Consider the following 20,193-nt stretch of genomic DNA (forward strand, 5'->3'; position numbering starts at 1 on the left):
GCATCTGCTCAAGAAGTGCTCCCATGATAAGGAAATAGAGCCAATCAGGAGAAACTCATCAATTTTAAGATCTCTGTCTGTCTGTCGCACGCACTTTTCTCAGAAACGGTTACACCCATTGATACTGTAGAAAGGTTGGCACAGTAAGCCCCACACATGCGGTGAATTACATCGCCATTCCTGAATACGTAAAAGAAGGGTGTAATTTTTTGTTCACCGAATATAGCTAACGGGGGTATCAAACGAAAGGTATCGACTAGTATTTCCTACTTCCATAAAAGATCAACAAAACATTCCATACCTGAAGCTTGCGGTTCCTAACTCTTTCGGCCCGTCACCTTATATAACATTTTCGCCCTGGCTTCATATAATTTGAACCGTATTAGAGTTGATGACTACTTATATTCCCAAGTAAGGAGGATTTCCCAAGTAATGATATAAATTATAGGTCCAGTAGACCGGCCAATCTTAGTATAATTGGGCACAGCAGGGAGTATATAACTGGCGTACATACATGGGTTACGGATTTCAACTTCGACAATCTAGAGCAAGATCGTTGAATCCAATTCATAGAAATCATACCTGTAGCCGAGAACAACCTTACTCCCTTGGACTATTGGATTTTTAATTTATAACATTTATATTTTGTTTTTTCTTTACAGATGACATGGACGAAAAGTTTGTATAAAATAAAGGTGGACAGAATTACACTGACGTGATGATAGATGTACTAAGACAATACCTTCTTATCTAAGGAAAAAGAAGAAAATTCAAATGAAAATGGACTTCCATGATCATATACCATGATATAATAAGGAGCTGCATAAGGTGGTACAATCACGTACTGCACTACAACCTCACGAATTGGAAAGCTTAGAGCATTCAGTGAAGAATAAATAATTTCATTAGCAATAAATCATGGCGGTCTCTAGGAAATTATGGATTCTAATAAATCTAAATTTTTACGCGTGCTTTGCAATTGGATTGCAAGGGATAGCAACGTGGATGTAAGTATTTAAACATTTTACTTTTAATAAAGTGGAAGCTTGCAATTACGGGTCTTCCCAATTTAAGGAAAATTGAATTCTCCATCCCGGGGATATTTTCTGGGGGTTGGTTGTTCCATCTGTTTGAAATTATCAACGTTATATCCACCTAGACTATAAAATACTTCAGGCAGCCAAATGGCTTGCTTTTCAATATCTGCTCCGGTTGTGAACTCCAAAATTTTTACTATCCATAAAACTCCACTTCACTGACTTACTCAGCAGCTTGGATTCTTTATGAGTTTTCCCAGTATTGCTGCTAACTAATTCCAAGCGGATTACAGATGAAGCAGTATCAAATGAACAATTCGATACACTCAATAACGTAGGATTATTTACGGATCTGTGCCACGTGCTTATTAGATTGTGGGGAAGAGCGGGTATGATTTTATAAGTTTATGCTATTGAAAGAGAGCTTGGCCCGCAAGCACGGCTCCCATCTTTTCTCCCACATTAAAATGGGTAACATTAATCTCCAAAGATAATTGAATGCTGGCGTGAAAACGTTCAATGCAGCTAATTAGTCAATATCAGACTGAATGCAATTTACATTTAAATGAATAAACGTGATGTGATCTCTTATCGGGATGGTGGTGCTGCGTCATGGCAACATTACGAGTGCATTCTCTGCAATGTGACCGTACATTGGTTGGGAGATTGAAGGTTAATGCATTCAAAAAGGGTGTCGGATTTAGCTAGAATAACAAATTACAGTTAGCTCAGATGATAATGGTAATGTGACCTGCTGGTATGCGATAAAGTTAATGCACAAAACAAACGAACTCATCTTTATAGGGTTGGGGAAGTGGGGGTTCGAGGCACACTACTTCCTGTGATGTTGAACATAAACCTCAAAAGCGTATCATCAAATTTACTTGACACTTCTGTAAGCAAGTGGGTCCAATTTCTAAGGTTATATTCTAATAAAAGTGGTGATAGCAATAGCACCTGCTGTCGTAGACGATACACCATTTAAAATACAAATTTTCAGAAGGATTCTTGGGCATAAACTCTTAATAACTGCTGCAACTTAACTTGTTAGCTGTCCTACTATAAATGATTTTTTCAGACACTTTGTGGCTCCAAACAATCCAGCAACTCCAAATAACGTCAAAATACTACTTTAAGATTACTGAAAAGGAGCGGGAGATAACAATAATAACAATGTCTATGGATACCCTATACTGCACAAATGAGTGGATAGCAGGCATATATAAAAACAATGTTAGAAGGCGTCCATTTCGGGCCTTAGTCTTCAGGATGCCCTTCCTCTAAGCATCTCCATTCATCGTTCGTGTCTTCCAATTTCGTAATCCGTTTGTTTTCACAAACAAAATCTGCCTAGTGCTTCAAGGGTGTCTCAATGGTCTTCCTTATTTTGTTCTCGCTTCGAATAGTCTATAGGGTATCTGAATGTCGTCTGCGCTTTGAACGTGATCAGTCCATTACAACTTCCGAAGTTTGATTACTTTGGAGACCTTATGGTCGACAAATATTTGCTACAGCTTATAGTTATATCTGATTCACCTTTCGTTTAGCTCCTATTATTCTCCTCAGGACCCTCCTCAGACCAGTTTTTTGGAAATTTGTGTTAGGGTCCATGCTTTACATACGTACCATAGCGCAAGTTTTATGATATTATCTGTTTTGGAGCTATTTGGAGCTTTGTTTTCTTGTGTATGCAGCTGGATTTTAAAATCGGTAGGACCGAGTAGAAGGCTCTGTTTGGGAGCTAAATTCGGAGTTTTTTATCATCCAATTTATTTCCATCTTACGCCAGTTGTTTATCTAAGTATATAAAGTTGTCTGTCTACATTTGTCAAGTTATACTCGTCAATTATTATATTTGTCTGGTGGGCGGCATTTTTTTGTTTGCGTCATAATTTGTCTTGTTTCATAAACCAGTTCTATTTGCTGGTTTGTCGAGGTTTATAAAAATCTCTTTCGCTGACGAGAAAGATCGCGCGAAGATGGTCATATTGTCCACATATTCGACGATTTGGCAAGCCTTATAGAGCAACGTGCCTTGTGTGTCCATAGGTAACTTTTGTATAACTTGCTCCAGTGCCAGAGTGAACAGTAAAGGTGCTAGCCCACCTCCTTGCTTTAGTCCGACGTTTGTCACAAACTCATCTTTCAGGCTATTACTGACTCTGTTCTGCGCTGTTGAGTCAGATATTGTCATTATGTTGTTGTTTTGTTGGTATTCATTTATCAAAGAAGGTGTCGGTATTTATGAAAAACTCATATTTCTCAATCAATTATCCGCGGATGCTCCCCTTTTATAGTTTAAATGTGTGATGTGGATAAAATCCGGCTCAATAGGCTGCGGTGGGCGGCGGGCACTTAATGATGATCCACCCCGAAAAGTCTATAAGCGCAATATCTATGGTAGAAAAAGAAACCGTGGCAGACCTTGCCTGAGATGGAACGATCGTGTAAGCCAGGACGCCAGCCAGCTTTTAGGGATATCAAATTGGTGAACCTCGGCGCAAAACCAGGATGCCTAGTGTTTTTTGGGAAGACTCACTAGGAAAATTTCTTATCCCATAGGTTGTCCAAAATGTTACACAATTATATCGACAATAAACTCCTCGTCGTCGAGTTGTCAGATATGCTTCGGGAATAATTTGCTTCAGGAGAAGCTTTCCGAAGCAAAGTCCAGCGTTTTATTATCAAAGATTCAAGATCTTATCTACATCAATCAGGCACTTTATAATAAAGCCTTCAGATCTTTAGCCTTTAGTTTTTGATCTTATACAAAAAATATATCCACTTGTCCTCAATTGATGCAACTTTCAATATCAAACATATTATAAGAAGTAAGCGGGATTTGATTACATAATCCAATGCTGCTGCAATGCTTTTACTACTTATTGTTCTCGTCTCCAAAGGCCGCTAGAAATTGATAGCCGAGCAACGCATTATTACAGTCATCGCTAAATTAGAAGAAATTGCAGGGGGAAGCAAGACGACGCTGTAGCGCCAATTTTAAAGACAGCAATTGCGAATGAAACCGCTTGAATGCTTATTGCTGGGAGAAAGGCTTTGCTATTATAACATCACACATTCGCAAAATGCGAACAACAATGCAGATAGTCCTTCGTGGTAAGGAAACCACTCCCGTGGCCCTTCAACCTGCAGGCGGAATGGTTCTGGAAAGTCGCATCGGATAAAAGAATCGGATCTAGTTTCCTCATTGTCACGGGTGCTGGTATGTCAGTATTCCCTCTAGTACTGGCACTAAATTCCACTCAAATGGAGAATTATGGGCACTTATGGAGATAGGCAGGTTATGCTTAGATTTCGCTGTAAACTCGATTTCTATGTGGCAGATGTAGAGTATCTTTCTGACTATTTTGTCTAGGCGAGCAGATTTATTGGCAGAATAAAATCTATCTCTGTAGGTGCAGTTTTGATCAATTACCATGATCCAGTCATCCCACTATCTTCTTGATGTTGAAGTCCTATTCAGTGGATCGGACGAGTTGAGTGGAGGTGGGTTTCACTAGATCTATACGACACGTTCATGAATAACACAGCAGGTATGAAAGCAAACTTCAGTTAAGCTGCAATAACTGATTAAATTGAATTCCATGATTTTCCAATTATTTTTCCAGTCTTATGTTTTATCCACTTAAGAAAACGCGATATGTCTGAACGCTGTCGGAGGATATCCTGAATTCAAGCCATGTCACCCTCTTTGTCCTGTTCGAGTTCCAAGCTACAACGGTCGCACTATGCATGAAGGCGCTGACTTTTCAGTTATATATTGCTCCAGGTGGTGTCAGCGACAGCATCGCCAACCCTTCCGTAATGTTCTCAAATGGCTTCAAGAATCAGGAATTCATAGCAACGTAGCCAATACGTACCCATAAATTATTTCAGTCACGAGATTGACGAATACAGTCAAAACTCACAGGTGCGGGAAACCAGTTGCCATATATCAATTTTGAAGTTTTTATGCAATGGTCGAGTTGACTAAACGCTCGATCTCATTACCCCGGGTCAGATTTTGGTTTGTGATGGGTGTCTGCGTTTTTCTTTATGCTGTCCCGCTACTGTGGAAATCCTGAACCTGGTCAAACTTCCTGTAAAGTTCGGTTGCCCATTTAAGGGCGTACATAGTTCTCGCACTTCATAACGTCTGCTCGGACGAAGCCATGAACACGTCTTCTAGCAAGTGAACGGTGACACTGTTGTTTTTCTCGGAATAGTCCAGTGAGACACAAAGATCTTAAAGTTACTGACAATTTAGAGCCATATTTGAAAGTATTTAGAGTCGTACCGCATATGCCTTTTCACGCCTCTGCTCCATCAACATTTCTGCCTTTCTTCCAGTGGATGAATCGTCATTGTTCAGCTTAAAAACAAGGAGATACGAGAAATTTTAGATACAATCTCTCTTCCACTCTCGTACCTAAAAATTGTGGTTTACAAAAAAATGGACTATTTTGGTTAAACAACTACCCATCTCCGCAAATCTGGCGAAACTCGTCCTCAACATGGTCAATGGCTTTTTATATCCGAATGGTCCATCAACAAAGATATCCACCCCTATGAATTTTGTCCAAAGTATCAATGAATGGATTCAGTGGTATTTAGTTAAAGTTAGTTTAGTTAAATTCCTAGGCACACCAAGCTTTCGCACGAGCACATCTATGTACCAGGTATATGCTTTGGACGTGATCACATCGACATTGTCGGTCATATGAAACGATCGCAAGGGTTTGCCAGTGTTTGAATGGCGCCTAATGCTCATAGATGCAGTGACCGAGCATTGCAATAAGATGCTTTACTCTTTAAATGTCTTAGTCGTCTAATGGGCTACATGGGCAACTGCATCCCAATCCCATTTAAATTCCACTTTTATAGTTTGGGATGGTACTGTTCTCTAAAAGCGCCCATCATATGTCCTAACAAGGATCTTTATAGAATCAGTATCCCTGCAACTGTGGTTTTTCTCCTCGGATCACCTTCAAACATGTCAGAGCATTAGTTGCATAGTTGGTCTGGTGATCAGAAAGATTTTTCTGAAAGTATCTCATGTGAGTCTCTAACTTTTTTCTTGAAATTGCGCTAAGTGAGTTCAACACCCATAGACTTCCATTGCATGAGTATTTGGTTGAGCGATTGGCAGTTTGTTCCCTTGCTGAAGCTGTTGGAACTACCGTCCGAGGAACTATTTTCAGTCGTTACGCGTATTTCGGATCATGTTTTACCTTTAATGCATTTTAGGATGACTTGGGTGAAACAAGAGTTATATCCACTCATCATTGCACCAGACAACGATGGCTGGTTCAGGTTCATTCACACCTCAAAATCAGACTGAATTCAAGTAAACAGTGGAAATTATTTTGTAATTTGAAATTATTTGGGTTCACCTTTATCGCCCTTCCGCAAATATCGATTTAAGGTCGACATCTATTGACCAGACAGCTTTTAGGGATATCAAATTGGTGAACCTCGGCGCAAAACCAGGATGCCTAGTGTTTTTTGGGAAGACTCACTAGGAAAATTTCTTATCCCATAGGTTGTCCAAAATGTTACACAATTATATCGACAATAAACTCCTCGTCGTCGAGTTGTCAGATATGCTTCGGGAATAATTTGCTTCAGGAGAAGCTTTCCGAAGCAAAGTCCAGCGTTTTATTATCAAAGATTCAAGATCTTATCTACATCAATCAGGCACTTTATAATAAAGCCTTCAGATCTTTAGCCTTTAGTTTTTGATCTTATACAAAAAATATATCCACTTGTCCTCAATTGATGCAACTTTCAATATCAAACATATTATAAGAAGTAAGCGGGATTTGATTACATAATCCAATGCTGCGACATCGGAGCGCACATTACACTATGCCGTGTGCGCTTTTATAAATAGTTTCAATTTTTACGCATATATTGACTACGTTTGACAAGCTTGTTTTACTTTTGGTTGCCTCCCCCTCCGGAAATTAAGGTCCTTCAAAGAGAGAGAAAAAAATAAAATACGCAAAATACATTTTGAACATTCTTTCATATAAATGTCACTAATGTTTCGCGAGATATCGAGCTTGGACCACCCTCAGCCGAAGAAACATTACCCATTATTATTTTTGTAAATCTGAATAATTCTAATTTATGTAAGTTTTTCAACACCATCAATGTTTTATCCATCAATGCGGACAGGAAGATGATCTTGGTCTTATAAATTAACCTATAAGCTACTCTTTTCTCCTTCAAGATCCTCAGCCATTTGGCCAAAAAGTCGACTTTTAAGTTGCGCATGTTTGCTTGTTGGGACAGTCTTTATTTTAAGTTCTTTAAGCGCATTACTGATCCTGGGTAACAACGGAAGTGTATGTAATTCTCGATCTTACTGTTGTCTTGTCATTGATGCCTAGTAACGACGTCAATGGTTTCCTGTTATTGACAGCCTGCTTTCAAGGTTTTGTATAAAACAAAACCTTATTAAAATCGATTCCCTGTTTGTCTGTCTGTCACACGCACTTTTCTCCAAAGCGACTAAACCGATCCGAACGAAATTTGGTGAATAGATGGGAACTATGAAATCCCATGCATACAGCGAGTCACATAAATGTAGGTGGAGTTTAAAGGGGGCTCTCCATACATGTAAAAGGGGAATTTACATTTTTTTTTCACCGGATATAGTCGTGTAGGGTATCAAATGAAAGGTTCAGTTAGTACTCTCCGATTCTGATATTAGCTTTGGCGTGAATTGCAAAGTGCGTGAGCAAGGAGTCAAAATGTACACACTTAAAGTGAGACAGGACTCATTTTCAAAAACTACCCAAACCAAAAATCCGAACAAAACCAGAAAAGTGAACTTAAATGAAATCTAGGCCTCAAAATATGTCCCATTCCGATACTTGTTCAAATAAACTTACTAATAGTATATTACTAACTTTTAGAAATTGACTGAAAACCCCCTTAAATTCATCCTAGCACTACCAAATTTTGCACCAGCATAGACGACCATATTTCGCATACACATGCCAAATTTTATCTGGCCATTAACGCCAAAGTTATAGCAGTTTAAACTTAACAATTTCGCGCGAATTTACTCCTTTTGAAGCCATGCGAATAAGATGCTGACGTCATAATTAACGAGTATAATTGACATTCGAAAATTGCATTCATTCCATTCATCTACTTCTACTTATTAAAAGCGGTTTACTGTCTGTCTGCCTGTCTGTCCGTCACACGAATTTTTCTTGGAGACGGTTGCAGCGATTGACACCAAATTTGGTAGCAAGGTGGGGAGTGTGAACGCTCAGGCATATAGTGAGTTACATCCTTTTACGCCGAATTAAAGGGGGGGAGTCTCCATACATGCAAAAGGAGGGTGTAATTTTTTTTTCAGCAAATATGTCATGTGGGGTATCAAATTAAAGGTCTCGGTTAGTATTTTTCGAAGCCGGTCTTAGTTTTGACATTTGTTGGAAAGGTGGGGAGTGCGGGGTTTGAAAGTGCTCATTTCTTTAATGGGCCCATTCTCTGGAACTACCCAACCAAAAAATCTGAAAAAAATCCGGAGGCTGCCACTATATGGTACCTAGGCTCCGAAATACCTTCGATATCGATATCCTTTCAAATAAAGTTAATAATAGTATATTATTATAATTTTTTGTTATTGGCTGCAAAACCCCTACTCCCATTTTAGCCCTACGAAATTGCAGCGATGTAGGCTATAACATAGAGCATGATGCTACCAAATTTGGTGCAAATCACACTATTACTAATAATATTATAATAGGTCAAAGTTGCCGTTTCTTTGCAAATTCAAGACTATAAAAGTTAATATCATCCGAAAGTGGATAGTCTCACATAATATGTGCATATATTACGTGCTCCGTACTAATGGGACAAATGCACACTCAAATGCCTTTATATAAGAAATACACAAAACCTTTCATATCTGAAGCGTCCAGCTTCCGGTTTCCCGACTTGTTTGCTACATATAGCTTTTTTGCATGATATCGTGACACCTGCCCTTGGTTATTTATAATAATTGCAGATCCGAACTATTGCTGCAGTGGTATCTTATCAGACGAAAGCCAGGTAAGTGCTTCAGCGGGTATTGTAGACGTTACCAAAGTTCATGTTCCGATTGCGAAAGGTTTATTTCTAACATGGCTGGGTTGGTTGACTTTGCTTAGTTAGAATAGGATAGTGTGGAAACTGGTTGACATCATCTTTATTGCAAAACTAGTATCTTCGGCCGATAAAGTCGCACCTCAGCTATTTCATAAATGAATAAAATTTATCATTGAAGTTTTATCCTCTGCGAATCTTTGACTGCAGCTGATCTTCGTATCTCCATGCATAAACAAAAAGCTAATGGCTTTAATACCAATTAAAATAGATAGCACATGCCACGTCGTCTAAGACTATCGTTCACGTACTTACCTTTGCTGTTTGCTCTCAGTTTGCGAACACCCACACCGCACATACCCTGGAAGTCACGAACCTTTCGCGTGAGCCGCAACATTTTGTTATTCTCCGTAAGCGAATTTCATCTCTCATTAATTAATACGTTTTCAGATTACATTCAAACGCTTTCCACAAAGCATTCCCTTACACAACACACAATTCCCTCCGTCGTGTAAAAACATCAATATAACAATGCATTTTAAAGCAGTATGGAAGATGGAGGGTAGGAGTATGAGGCTCTTTGTGGGATTTGCTTTGTATCTATGTAACAGCTTGCTCGTATCTAATAATTAAACTGTACAAAGTTGAGGAACTGATACCATCTGTGCAGTGATGGATACAAGCGCTTAAGCTTCTTAGAGTTGGCCCCAGACGTATACATTAAGTAGGATTAATGAATAAATTAAAGTTGCCCAAAATATCAAAGTAATTGATTAAAATTTAAAATTCATTTCATTAATGCAACTTTTTGGCTTTGCTCCGTTGCCACCTTTTGCAGATGCCTGGGCTTAAAGTCACCTTTCATCGAATTTAAAGCGGAGATTGAGGCGCTTTCGAATACGAGTATTTTACTGAATATTACGAAGGACGAACAGTTTCTGATGCACGAGCAGGGGCTGAGGAAGTTGGGGACATTCATACGGCCTGTTGACATCAGAAACAGTACAACGGGGTTTGTGAAGTCGAACTTCACAAAAACGGTCCCGGTTAGCAACAGGAAACGCGATGGGGTGACTTCGAATCCCATTGCCGAAGAAATGGACCAGAAAAATATCGAATTGATAGATGACGGTACGGACGATGAGTTGCTTAATGCGATGAATAGGGACATGAAGTTCATAGTACCAATGGCTTTGAAGAATCCAGCGCAAGAAGTGAAAAAGGAAGCTCGCACAGAGTTTTCAACAAATATTGATGATCTGAAGAATCATATTCTGAAGCTACAGAACTTGACTAAAGCAAATAAGAATTTTGAAGATAAGTTTGTTGTGTTTCCGAGCATACAACGCCAACGAGGTGCACCTCAGAGTGGTGCTACAACAACCTCAACGACTCGTCGTCCTGTGACTTCTGCGAGGCCGAAACAATATGAATCGCCTCCACGCAAGAAAGACTCTCGTCCCTCGACCACAAAAGATACCCCTGTTGAGCACATAGCCATCATCCCACAAGTTCTTTTACTTAATGATCAAACGTCGCAGGATGACGATCCGAATAGTTCGGAACCAGGTGAACGTGATAAGCCATACACCATTCCACAAAACCGTCGGAATCGTCCCTCAGATGGCTCGACACCGCTAGGATCAGGACGGGACCCGCCACGACGCACCTCAAATCAGCAACGCTCCGGAACTGGCGGTGGTAAACGTAAGAAAAATCGCCGTAAGCAAAATTGCAAGAACCCGAACAAGGAGCGATGCAGGAAACAACGTAGAAGACCCCAGGGCCAAAGGCAGATGTCTGCGCTGAATAGCACGTTAAATACGTTCCCTACCCAGGGCGATTGGACACGCCAGAACCGGAACGAATTCAAATTACTGCGATCCATAAGAAGCCATAAGCGTCGCAACTCGGGCAGCGGCGTAAAATCCAGCTCTGATTTAACAACGTATGAGTTGAGTAGCGGAACTAATGTTAAAAACGCAACCGCTCCAGTATGGAATGTCAACGGCGGCAATAACAGTTCCTCATTCACCAGCCAAGAAAAAATTGACATTAACCCTAATTTATGTTACGATGTAGATGGGTTGACGTACGGCCAACGGAGGCTGTGCGTTCTTCACACCAACATTATGCCGGCCATTAGTCGCGGTGCGAGAGCAGCCATTCAGGTAAGCCAAGCATATAAAATACACACTCTCTCTTCATATCTTTTGTGCAGGAACCCAAGGGGGACATGTCATGAGGTAATAATCACAATAAGTTAATAACAGATTTCGATAAGAGCCTCTTAGGTGGTCTGCTGCCAGATAGAGGGTTCGGAATTGAGATATAGTTTTCCACCATTCAGGTCCGACACTATCATTAACTTATCTTCAGAGAGTGGTACTAATGTACGTCTTATGGAGAGTGCCTTCAGCATATTCAAAAAAAAATCTTTCAAGTTTTTCTAACACATATTTCTTTACCAAATTTAAGTTCCACGAATTCTAGTTTAAGCTATTGAGTCATGAAATGAGACATTCTTTCTGCAAATTTCCAGGAATGCCAGCACCAACTGAAAAATCGTCGCTGGAATTGCAGTACGACTAATGATAACACCGTCTTCGGCCCGATGACTAGCATAGGTAAGTTTATCAACAGCAATATCATTCGAGCCAGTCCTTATGGTAATAAATCAATAGACAGAAGTAGGGTGGAATTTCTGAACTTGAGGCCAAAGGATGAACAGGTTTTGCGTAAGAAACAATGAAAATAAAAACATCCTACAAGGGTTTAATTATGGAGCAACATGGGATTAGAGACGAGTATGTGGCGACGTCAGAGTTCTTGAAGGAGAAGCGTTAAGTGTAGTAATTTACGCATATGTGTCTATATGTTGTCAGGGAGTTCATTATTTCAGTACCATTGAACTGGGAAGCATTTTTTTTTTGAAATTACTGAATGCTAATATGATAATGCTAGAATTGCATATGCTCGTGTGATTTAGTTTTAGTAGTTAATCTAATAATGGCTCATTAAATCTACAGATAATAAGATAAAGGGAATATAAAAAATCTACTCGCTTCTGGAAGGAACGTGTTACTCTCAGGACATAGATTCACATCAGATAGAAATGTGATTTTGACCATTATTTCATCAGTGTCAAATAATGATGTCGCATATCGAGAAATCTATTCAGTGGTCTCCATAGCGATGTAAGTTATGACTGATATCACGACCGTTTGGTAGTAGGTAAAGTCAATAGGCTGCGGTAGGTTGGTTACCTAATCCGTATGGGTGAAGATGATCCAGCCCGAAAAGAAATAAAAGGAAAAGATGGGAAACTCTTTCGCAGATGAAGCGATAGCATAGGCCAGGACGCTGCTGCTGGGGACACCGGCGCAAAAACTGCATGTTTGCAGTCCTAGTCAGGACACTATACCTAAGTCGCGCCCAATGAAATGTAGACAAGTTGAAAAAGTTAAATTACATCATTTTATGACCGAAATTTAAGGAGCCAGGCAAGAAACGGAAACGCGAATTATTGCGCTTAAAATTTTTTACCTGAAAATTTGCAGACTTAGATAGTTAACAAAATTAGGTAAAATTAAACAAAATTATGAAAGATTTCCACATGTTTATTAAAAGATACTTTGCACAACATTGTCAAATTTTACTTGTATTAAATTCCTTTAAACGTTTTGACGTTTCATCTTTCAAGTGGTAATGTTGGTACATATTAAACGCATTTTTCAATATTTTGTTGAACCGCCTCTCGCTTTTATAACCGCCATTACTCGACGTGGCATTGAACTGATTAAATTTTTCAAGACTTCTGTTGGAATGCCTTCGTACCAAATCTTTTGGTTTATTCTGTCTAACTCTTCTAAATTAGTCAGCCTTTCTTTCGCTATCTGCATTTTCATTATGCCCCGAAGGTTCCCTATTGGGTTAAGATCCGGACTGTTGTCAGGCCATAACATACAGGAAACACCGAGTTCGCGTAAATAATTCTTTACCTGTTAAAAAACGGGAAAGGTAAGACAATTGAAATTGCGGACTATTGTTGAGGATGGAATAAGAACTAAGGAAAAAATGATGCTTACCAATTGAACTCGATGACAAGGAGCAGAATCATCTTGAAAAATCATTTGATCCATATGCGAAAAATATTCTTTGAGGACAGGTACCAAATTTTCTTCGAGGATGTTTTCATAATCAACAGCCTTGATCGTCCCTTCAAAAATAGCCAATCGTTCAATTTGGTAATAGGAAAAGCAACCCGAAATCATTCTGCTCACTGGTCCTTCTGCGTACATACTGCATTCCATCATTCTATTGAACTTTGTTTCATCTGAAAAGATAACATTCTTCCAATCATCAGCAGTCCAGCCTTTTTACTCCTTAGCCCACTCAAGGCGTTTCCGTTTCATTTAAGCGGCCAAGCGCGGTTCCTCCAACTCCGACAAAATGTCTTCTAACGTCCTCAGCCGCCTTGAAGCGGTCTTTAAGACTAATCCTCTTTAAGAGTCGATCTTCACTTGCAGAAGTCTTTCTGTGGGCTCCTGATTCTACTTTTCGCTCAGTAGACCCAATTCTCAATAGACAGTAAATAATAATCGTTGACATAACAATTTAATTGGAGTTGGCTTTTGAATGATGAATGGTACACTAAAATGCAATGTGGTTAGCATTACGCTCACCCGTGATTACGTCAATTTGACTCAGGTTCTCATTCACAGACACTTTGAAGTGAATACCATTCAAATTTATGGCTCGTATTACTAAGTTTCCCATTGAACCGCAGTACTCCTTAGAAGTGAATTATTGCTGGGAACCCATTTCCGACTTGGTTTAGATCCTCGAAAGAAGTGTCCCTGCAAATCGGTCGCGTTTGGCTATCGGTGCCGCTACCTGCCTGGAAGTAAACGACTGGTTTTTTTTGCCGGAATTGTTGAAATATTATAGTTCTATTTTTAATTCGAGCGCTACAACGCGCCTAGCAACGTGTTTGCCACATAGATTTTCCAGCGATTTTTGGCAAATGTCGGCATGAGTTTCGACTTGTTTTCTGTCAGGTCATGAGCTATTTATCTACGGCATCTGCTTATCTTTTCCAAGATCGTACTGATGTCAGATAATTTGCGTTTGAGGATACCGAGTTTATCGTAAAGTCTACTACTATTGGCTCATGGCATCCTCGGTAGTTGGTTAATCTGAATATGACTGAACTTTGAATCTATCACCGTTGTCGAATTTTTGAATCTGGGGCAATATTCTTCCCTTACACTAGGCATATTGTTTCTGCCGTTTTGGTTGTTTTTCTTGCAATAAAGGTGGGAACGGATCCAGATTTAAACGGAAAGGAAAAATGTAAAAATAAATAGTTAATTACAGGGAAAATAAGGTCATGGACCTTGGCTAAATGGTTCTAGATTTGTAATAGATCGTGGGACCGAAGATGAACACCACCAAAAGCAACGTCTTCAGTCTGATGGCTTATCGAACTCTCCCTATCCGCATTAATGGGTATAGCATTGAAGGTGATAATCAATTTCTGTATCTAGGAAGTATGGTTTCTACCGACGGTAGCACAGAACTGCTACCTTGCCTTGCCTTTGCTGCTTTGTTCAAAATCTGGAAATGCAATTATCTCAACACTAAAATCACGTTGAAGATGCTCTGCATTAACGTTGTTTTTGTGCTACTAGTTGAAAGCTCCAAACATTCGTCCACACATAGTCTAGGCCTGCCTTAGTAAGGTACTCCAGATATCCTGGCTTTGGGCCGATGTCCACCAATTCGATATTCCTAAAAGCTGCCTGGCGTCCTGACCTATGGCATCGTTCCGTCTTTGGACGTTTCGAGCGAAATAGTTTCTGCAAGCTGAAATAGGCTCTGTTGGTTACCAACAACCGTGCGCGGATTTCATCATCGTAACTGTTATCGGTTGTAATTCTCGACCCTAGATAGGAGAAATTATCCTCGTCTGTTTGACCAGTCCGGTTTCATGTTGTTGGTTGGCTTTCGGTGCTGACGTTGCCACCATATATTTTGTCTTGCTTTCATTGATGTGCAGTCCGATATCTCGCGCCGTCTGCTCGGGTTGTTCTTCCCATGATGTTGATATCGTCAGCATAGGCCAGTAGTTGGGTGGACTTGAAGAGGATCGTACCTCTTGCATTTACATCAGCATCACGGATCAGTTTCTCGAGGGCCAGGTTAAAGAGGACGCATAATCCCTTTGTCGTAGACCGTTGTTGATGTCGAATGGTCTTGAGTGTGATCCTGCTGCTTTTAACTGGCCTCGCATATTGGTCAGGGTCAGCCTAGTCATTCTTATCAATTTGGTCAGGACACCGAATTCTCTCATGGCCGTGTTCAATTTTACCCTGGCTATGCTGTCATAGGCGGCTTTAAAGTCAATCAAAAGATGGTGCAACCGATGTCCATATTCCAAGAGCTTTTCCATCGCTTGCCGGGTAGAGAAAATCTGATGAGTTGCTGATTTACCTGAAGTGAAGCCTCTTTGGAATGGGTCAGTGAAGTTCTAGGCGAATGGGGCTATCCGACCTAGCAAGATAGAGGAGAATATCTTCTAGATGGTACTCAGCAACGTGATATTGCTCCACTGTGTGATATCTCCCTTTTTATGTATGAGACAGATTATTCCAATTTGCCAGTCGTAAGGCATTAATTCGCTGTGCCACACCTTGAGAACAAGTTGATGAACCACTTGGTGTAATTGGTCGTCTCTATATTTAACCAATTCGGCTGTAATTCCATCGGCTTCTGGGGCTTATAATTTTTAAGCCGATGAATTTCACGGTCTGTTTTTTCTATACTTGGGGGTGGCAGTATTTGTTCGTCTAAATCCGCCTTCTTTTAGATTTTATGAGTATAAAACCTAGCGATTATCGGGGTCGGACTCGAGCGTCTTGGTTTTCTGGTAACTGAATTTTGTCTGTAATTACGACGGACAAATGCCTTTTTATCCGAAAGGCCACTTTTCAAACGCATTTCTCTCAAAATTACGTATTTTGCATTTTCTAACTCGAAAAATAATAAACCGAATATTATGAAATTTATAAAATTACCAAGAATATGCATCAAAATTTAGGACAACATCATATTTTTACGGGTGTTTTAAAGGTCTTGTGTAAAACAAAACCTTATTATAATCGATTCACTGTCTGTATGTCACATGTACTTTTCTCCAAAACAGCCGAGTCGATCCGGTGGACATATGGGAATTATAAAATCCCACGCAAACAGTGAGCGACATAAATTTACGTGGAGTTTAAAGGAGGCTCCCCGTCCATACAAAGGGGGGATGTTACAGTTTTCTTCATCGAATATTGTCATGTGGGGTATCAAATGAAAAGTCCGAACTAGAATTTTGACGTTAATTATAAAGAGCAACAGTGAGCAGTCAAAATGTGCATACCTAAAGACATAGACCGGATACCAGTTGTTGCGCTGTTGATGATGATGAAAGTGAGACAGGGCTCATCTTTGGAAACTACCAAATCCAAAAATCCAAAAAAAGAAAATCAGGATGGTGCGCTTATAAATCAAGGCCGCAAAATATGTCCCATTTCGACATCTGCTCAAATAAATTTACTTATGCTATATTACCGACTTTTAGAAATTGACTGAAAAACCCCCGTAAGTTCATCCTAGGATTACTAGCATAGAGGACAATGTCTTGCATTCCCATGTTTCATAGAAATCCGATTATTAGTGCCAAAGTTATAGTAGTTCAAAGTTATCAATTTCGCGCAAATTTACTGCATCTGAAGCCATGGAAATAAGATGCCGTCGTCATAATTAAGAAGAATAATTGACATTCGAGTTAAATTAAAGTCACATATATGAAGAAGCGACTTCTCCCCACCCCTTTTACCCTTTGCTGCTATTAGGAGAGCCCTTTTTAAGATTTTGTGCAAAGCAAAACCTTATTAAGATCGGTTTACTGCCTCTCTGTCCGTCTGTCTGTCTGTCTGTCTCTCTGTCACATGAAACGATTGAAACCAAATTTTGTGGAAAGGTGGGAACTGTGATATCCACGCATACAGTAAGTTATATCATGCTACGTCGAATTTAAAGGGGAGTGTCCCCATATATATATGCAAAAGGGGGAGTAAACTTTTTTCACCAAATGTAGTCATGTGGGATAACAAACGAAAGGTATCGTTTAGTACTTCCCGAAGCGATCTTAGTTTTGACATTTACTTGAAAGGTGGGGAGTGCGGGAGTGAAGCTCCGTCAAAGCGCTCGGTTGACACGTTTTTGTACGTCTCTGTGCTAGCCATGCTCGGGGAGCCTCTTGAGCGCTTCGATCCCTTACGTGTCATTTTAAAAAAATTAACGTGCCTATACCGATGCGTGGGTCCGCACTGGATCTAAAAATTATCCAACGAATAAGGGAATCCGCGACGACTTTCCAGGAAAACTAGAACGCGAGCTAAATTTGGAAAATAAAAAAAGCGTGCCGAGCGGCACTATTAATAATAATAACAATCGTTGGCGTAACAATCCATATTGGATCAGGGCCTTGAAGTGTGTTAGAGCACTTCATTCAAGACCGTAACGGTACACTACAGTACACTGTAGGAGGCAATGTGGTCAGCATTACGCTCGCCCGAGATTATTACCCTGATTTGACTCAGGTACTCATTCACAGCTGAGTCGACTGGTATCCGACGTCAAATCACGATGCAAATTCCACTGCCACCAGTGAGATTTGAACCGCGACCTTCCGTATGACAGCCTAGTGCTCTAACCACTGAGCTATCCGGCACTATTGATGAGGTAAAATGCACGACGGAGCACAGCCTCAATCATTTTTTTCTCTGCCTCAGATTTCTAATGGGGCGCGGTTTCTGAAGTTCCCCTCATTCCTTGACATCCTCCGCCCATTATTTGGAGGATCTCCCTAGTTATACGAGTTTGCGGGGTCAAGAAGGAGGAGAAATGAATTAAGTCCTCAAATTATCATAAATAAATTATCTTAAATGCGTGGTATATGTATTCAAGCGCCAATTCAGAAAAAAAAGAAATCTGATAAAGAATATAGATAATAAATGAATAATAAAATTTAAAAGAATAAGTCAATTTAAATAATAAACTTAGAAAGATCACTTAAAAATATGAAATAACTAAAAACTTCAAAAAGATAACACAACACAATTCCACACCGAGCTCTGCTTGGTGTAATGCATGTTTATTGGATAATGGATAAAATGGAAATCAATTGAAGTAAAAATTTATAATATCTTGAAATTATGTTCATGCACGCGGTACTTCTGGGCAGCTCGATTACCGGACCGAGCGATGGATTCTCAAGTTATTGAGGGAGTATGGAGTCACTTAAATATTAAATACATTAACTTTAACCGGACAATGATACAGTCCAGCCGACACTCCTTCGTAAACAGTATTTCTTCGGAATCGTACATCAATTCGCAAACATCGAAAAGAAACTCAACAAAAACACTTGGGGTCGAAACTAGCATAAAGTCTCCTCTACGCTGAACGCAAAACTCCTCCCAAATTATGAGTAATTACCCCAAGTGCCTACCCTCAATGTCACAAAATTTCAAGCGAAACTGATGTAGGAAAGAAACTCAACATTATAAGTGGCCTTTTTTGCGATTCAAATTTTCTACTCGACACAGACAAAAATTTTGCTTTTTCATTATGCTCGGTTGCTAATTTTGAAAGTTTCAAGGTTATAAAATCCACGAAAAATCAAAGAAAACTGCACTGAACAATTAACTATGGAAAATTCCTCCGAGTCACAATCTCTTTAAATAAAATTTATTTTATTATTTATTTATTATTTATTTATTTATTGATTGAAAAAGGAAAATCGCGGAAAACCAACAGCAATCCTGCCGTTGATGTGAATCCGTTGCGAAAAACTCACATTCTACTTTCTATTGTGATACCCCTAGAAATCCGAGAGGCTCAACTTGACAAAGGATGTAGGTCTCACTGCTCCTTAGTCATTCGAAACAAAATCTGTTTTTACAGCAATTTAGAGGGTTCGATTCGACCGGACCTCTTCGTGAAGTTATCTTATACTAAAATCTTGCGATTTCGATCCACCGCGGTCCAAAATTCTTCTTCGAAATTTATCGTATAAAGAACAGAACTGTCAACTCGCTTCCAAAACGTCCGAAATCTCAACCAAAAATGATCTCATCTGTCCATCAGCCGTCTCTCAATTAGCCGGTCCCGCAAAATTTGGTCTTGAAAATCTCGGGTTCATGTCGCCAGCAACATGCACAGCAGCGGTGACGGATGCCGCAGATCATGTTTTTATAAAAGAAATACACAAAACTGTTCATATCTGAAGCGTGCATCTTCCGGTTTCCCGACTTGTTTGTATTTGTTTTTGTTGAACTTCTTTACATTTGCTAATAATGTGAAACTCCTAGTGTGAAGCGTGAGGAATTAGCTACAATCGATAGAGAAATTTGCAGAGCAAGTTATTTGCGTAAACAGCTGCTGACGCAGTGCTACTATCACGCACTCTGAGTTCCTCACATAGGGAAACACAAAACCGTTTATACCTGAATGGTCTGGCTAGCGATTCCCAACTTGTTTATGGATAATAATGCAATTATTTGCGAAAAAACGTGATGGAAAATTAACAATTTTTTTTCCAGTAGCTGTAAAATTTTCGATTTTGAATATTTTCTCCTGCATTCAAAATCATATTCTTAGAAAATAAGTTAGCAATTTAAAATATGCATTCTGCAGTTGGAGAACTCTAGTTATGACCTTCAGCGGAATAATGTCGCGTAACTTTCTTATTTTTGGCTTACATTTTTCCAAAAGTTCTCAGAAGTTATACGGAATATGACTGATACAATGTCCAAATTCGATTAAATTCCAATTAATTTCTACCACCAAAAAAATCCCAAACACTTATGCGAAAATAAGCCTTCTAATGTGGCTTCCCCCTTTCATTTCATCCAAGATCTGTAATAATCCCGTAATATAGGTTTTAATACGAAACATCATACAGGGAAGTTTGGTTGAAGTCCTACCATTATTA

The 20,193-nt window shown here is 39.6% G+C and overlaps 1 protein-coding gene across 1 annotated transcript in view; it reads left to right on the plus strand.

Annotated features, from left to right (window-relative positions):
- LOC119646631 (protein Wnt-5) overlaps positions 1–20,193 on the plus strand; it is an 87,185-nt gene that overhangs the window by 39,950 nt on the left and 27,042 nt on the right. The window contains exons 2-4 of the mRNA XM_038047141.1: positions 663–1,007; positions 9,982–11,314; positions 11,686–11,770. Of these exons, the coding sequence (XP_037903069.1) occupies positions 919–1,007; positions 9,982–11,314; positions 11,686–11,770 (1,507 nt within the window). The 5' untranslated portion in view covers positions 663–918. The remainder of the gene's footprint in view (positions 1–662; positions 1,008–9,981; positions 11,315–11,685; positions 11,771–20,193) is intronic.

The sequence above is a fragment of the Hermetia illucens genome, chromosome 1, assembly GCF_905115235.1.
Source record: "Hermetia illucens chromosome 1, iHerIll2.2.curated.20191125, whole genome shotgun sequence".
Taxonomy (NCBI): Eukaryota; Metazoa; Arthropoda; class Insecta; order Diptera; family Stratiomyidae; genus Hermetia; species Hermetia illucens.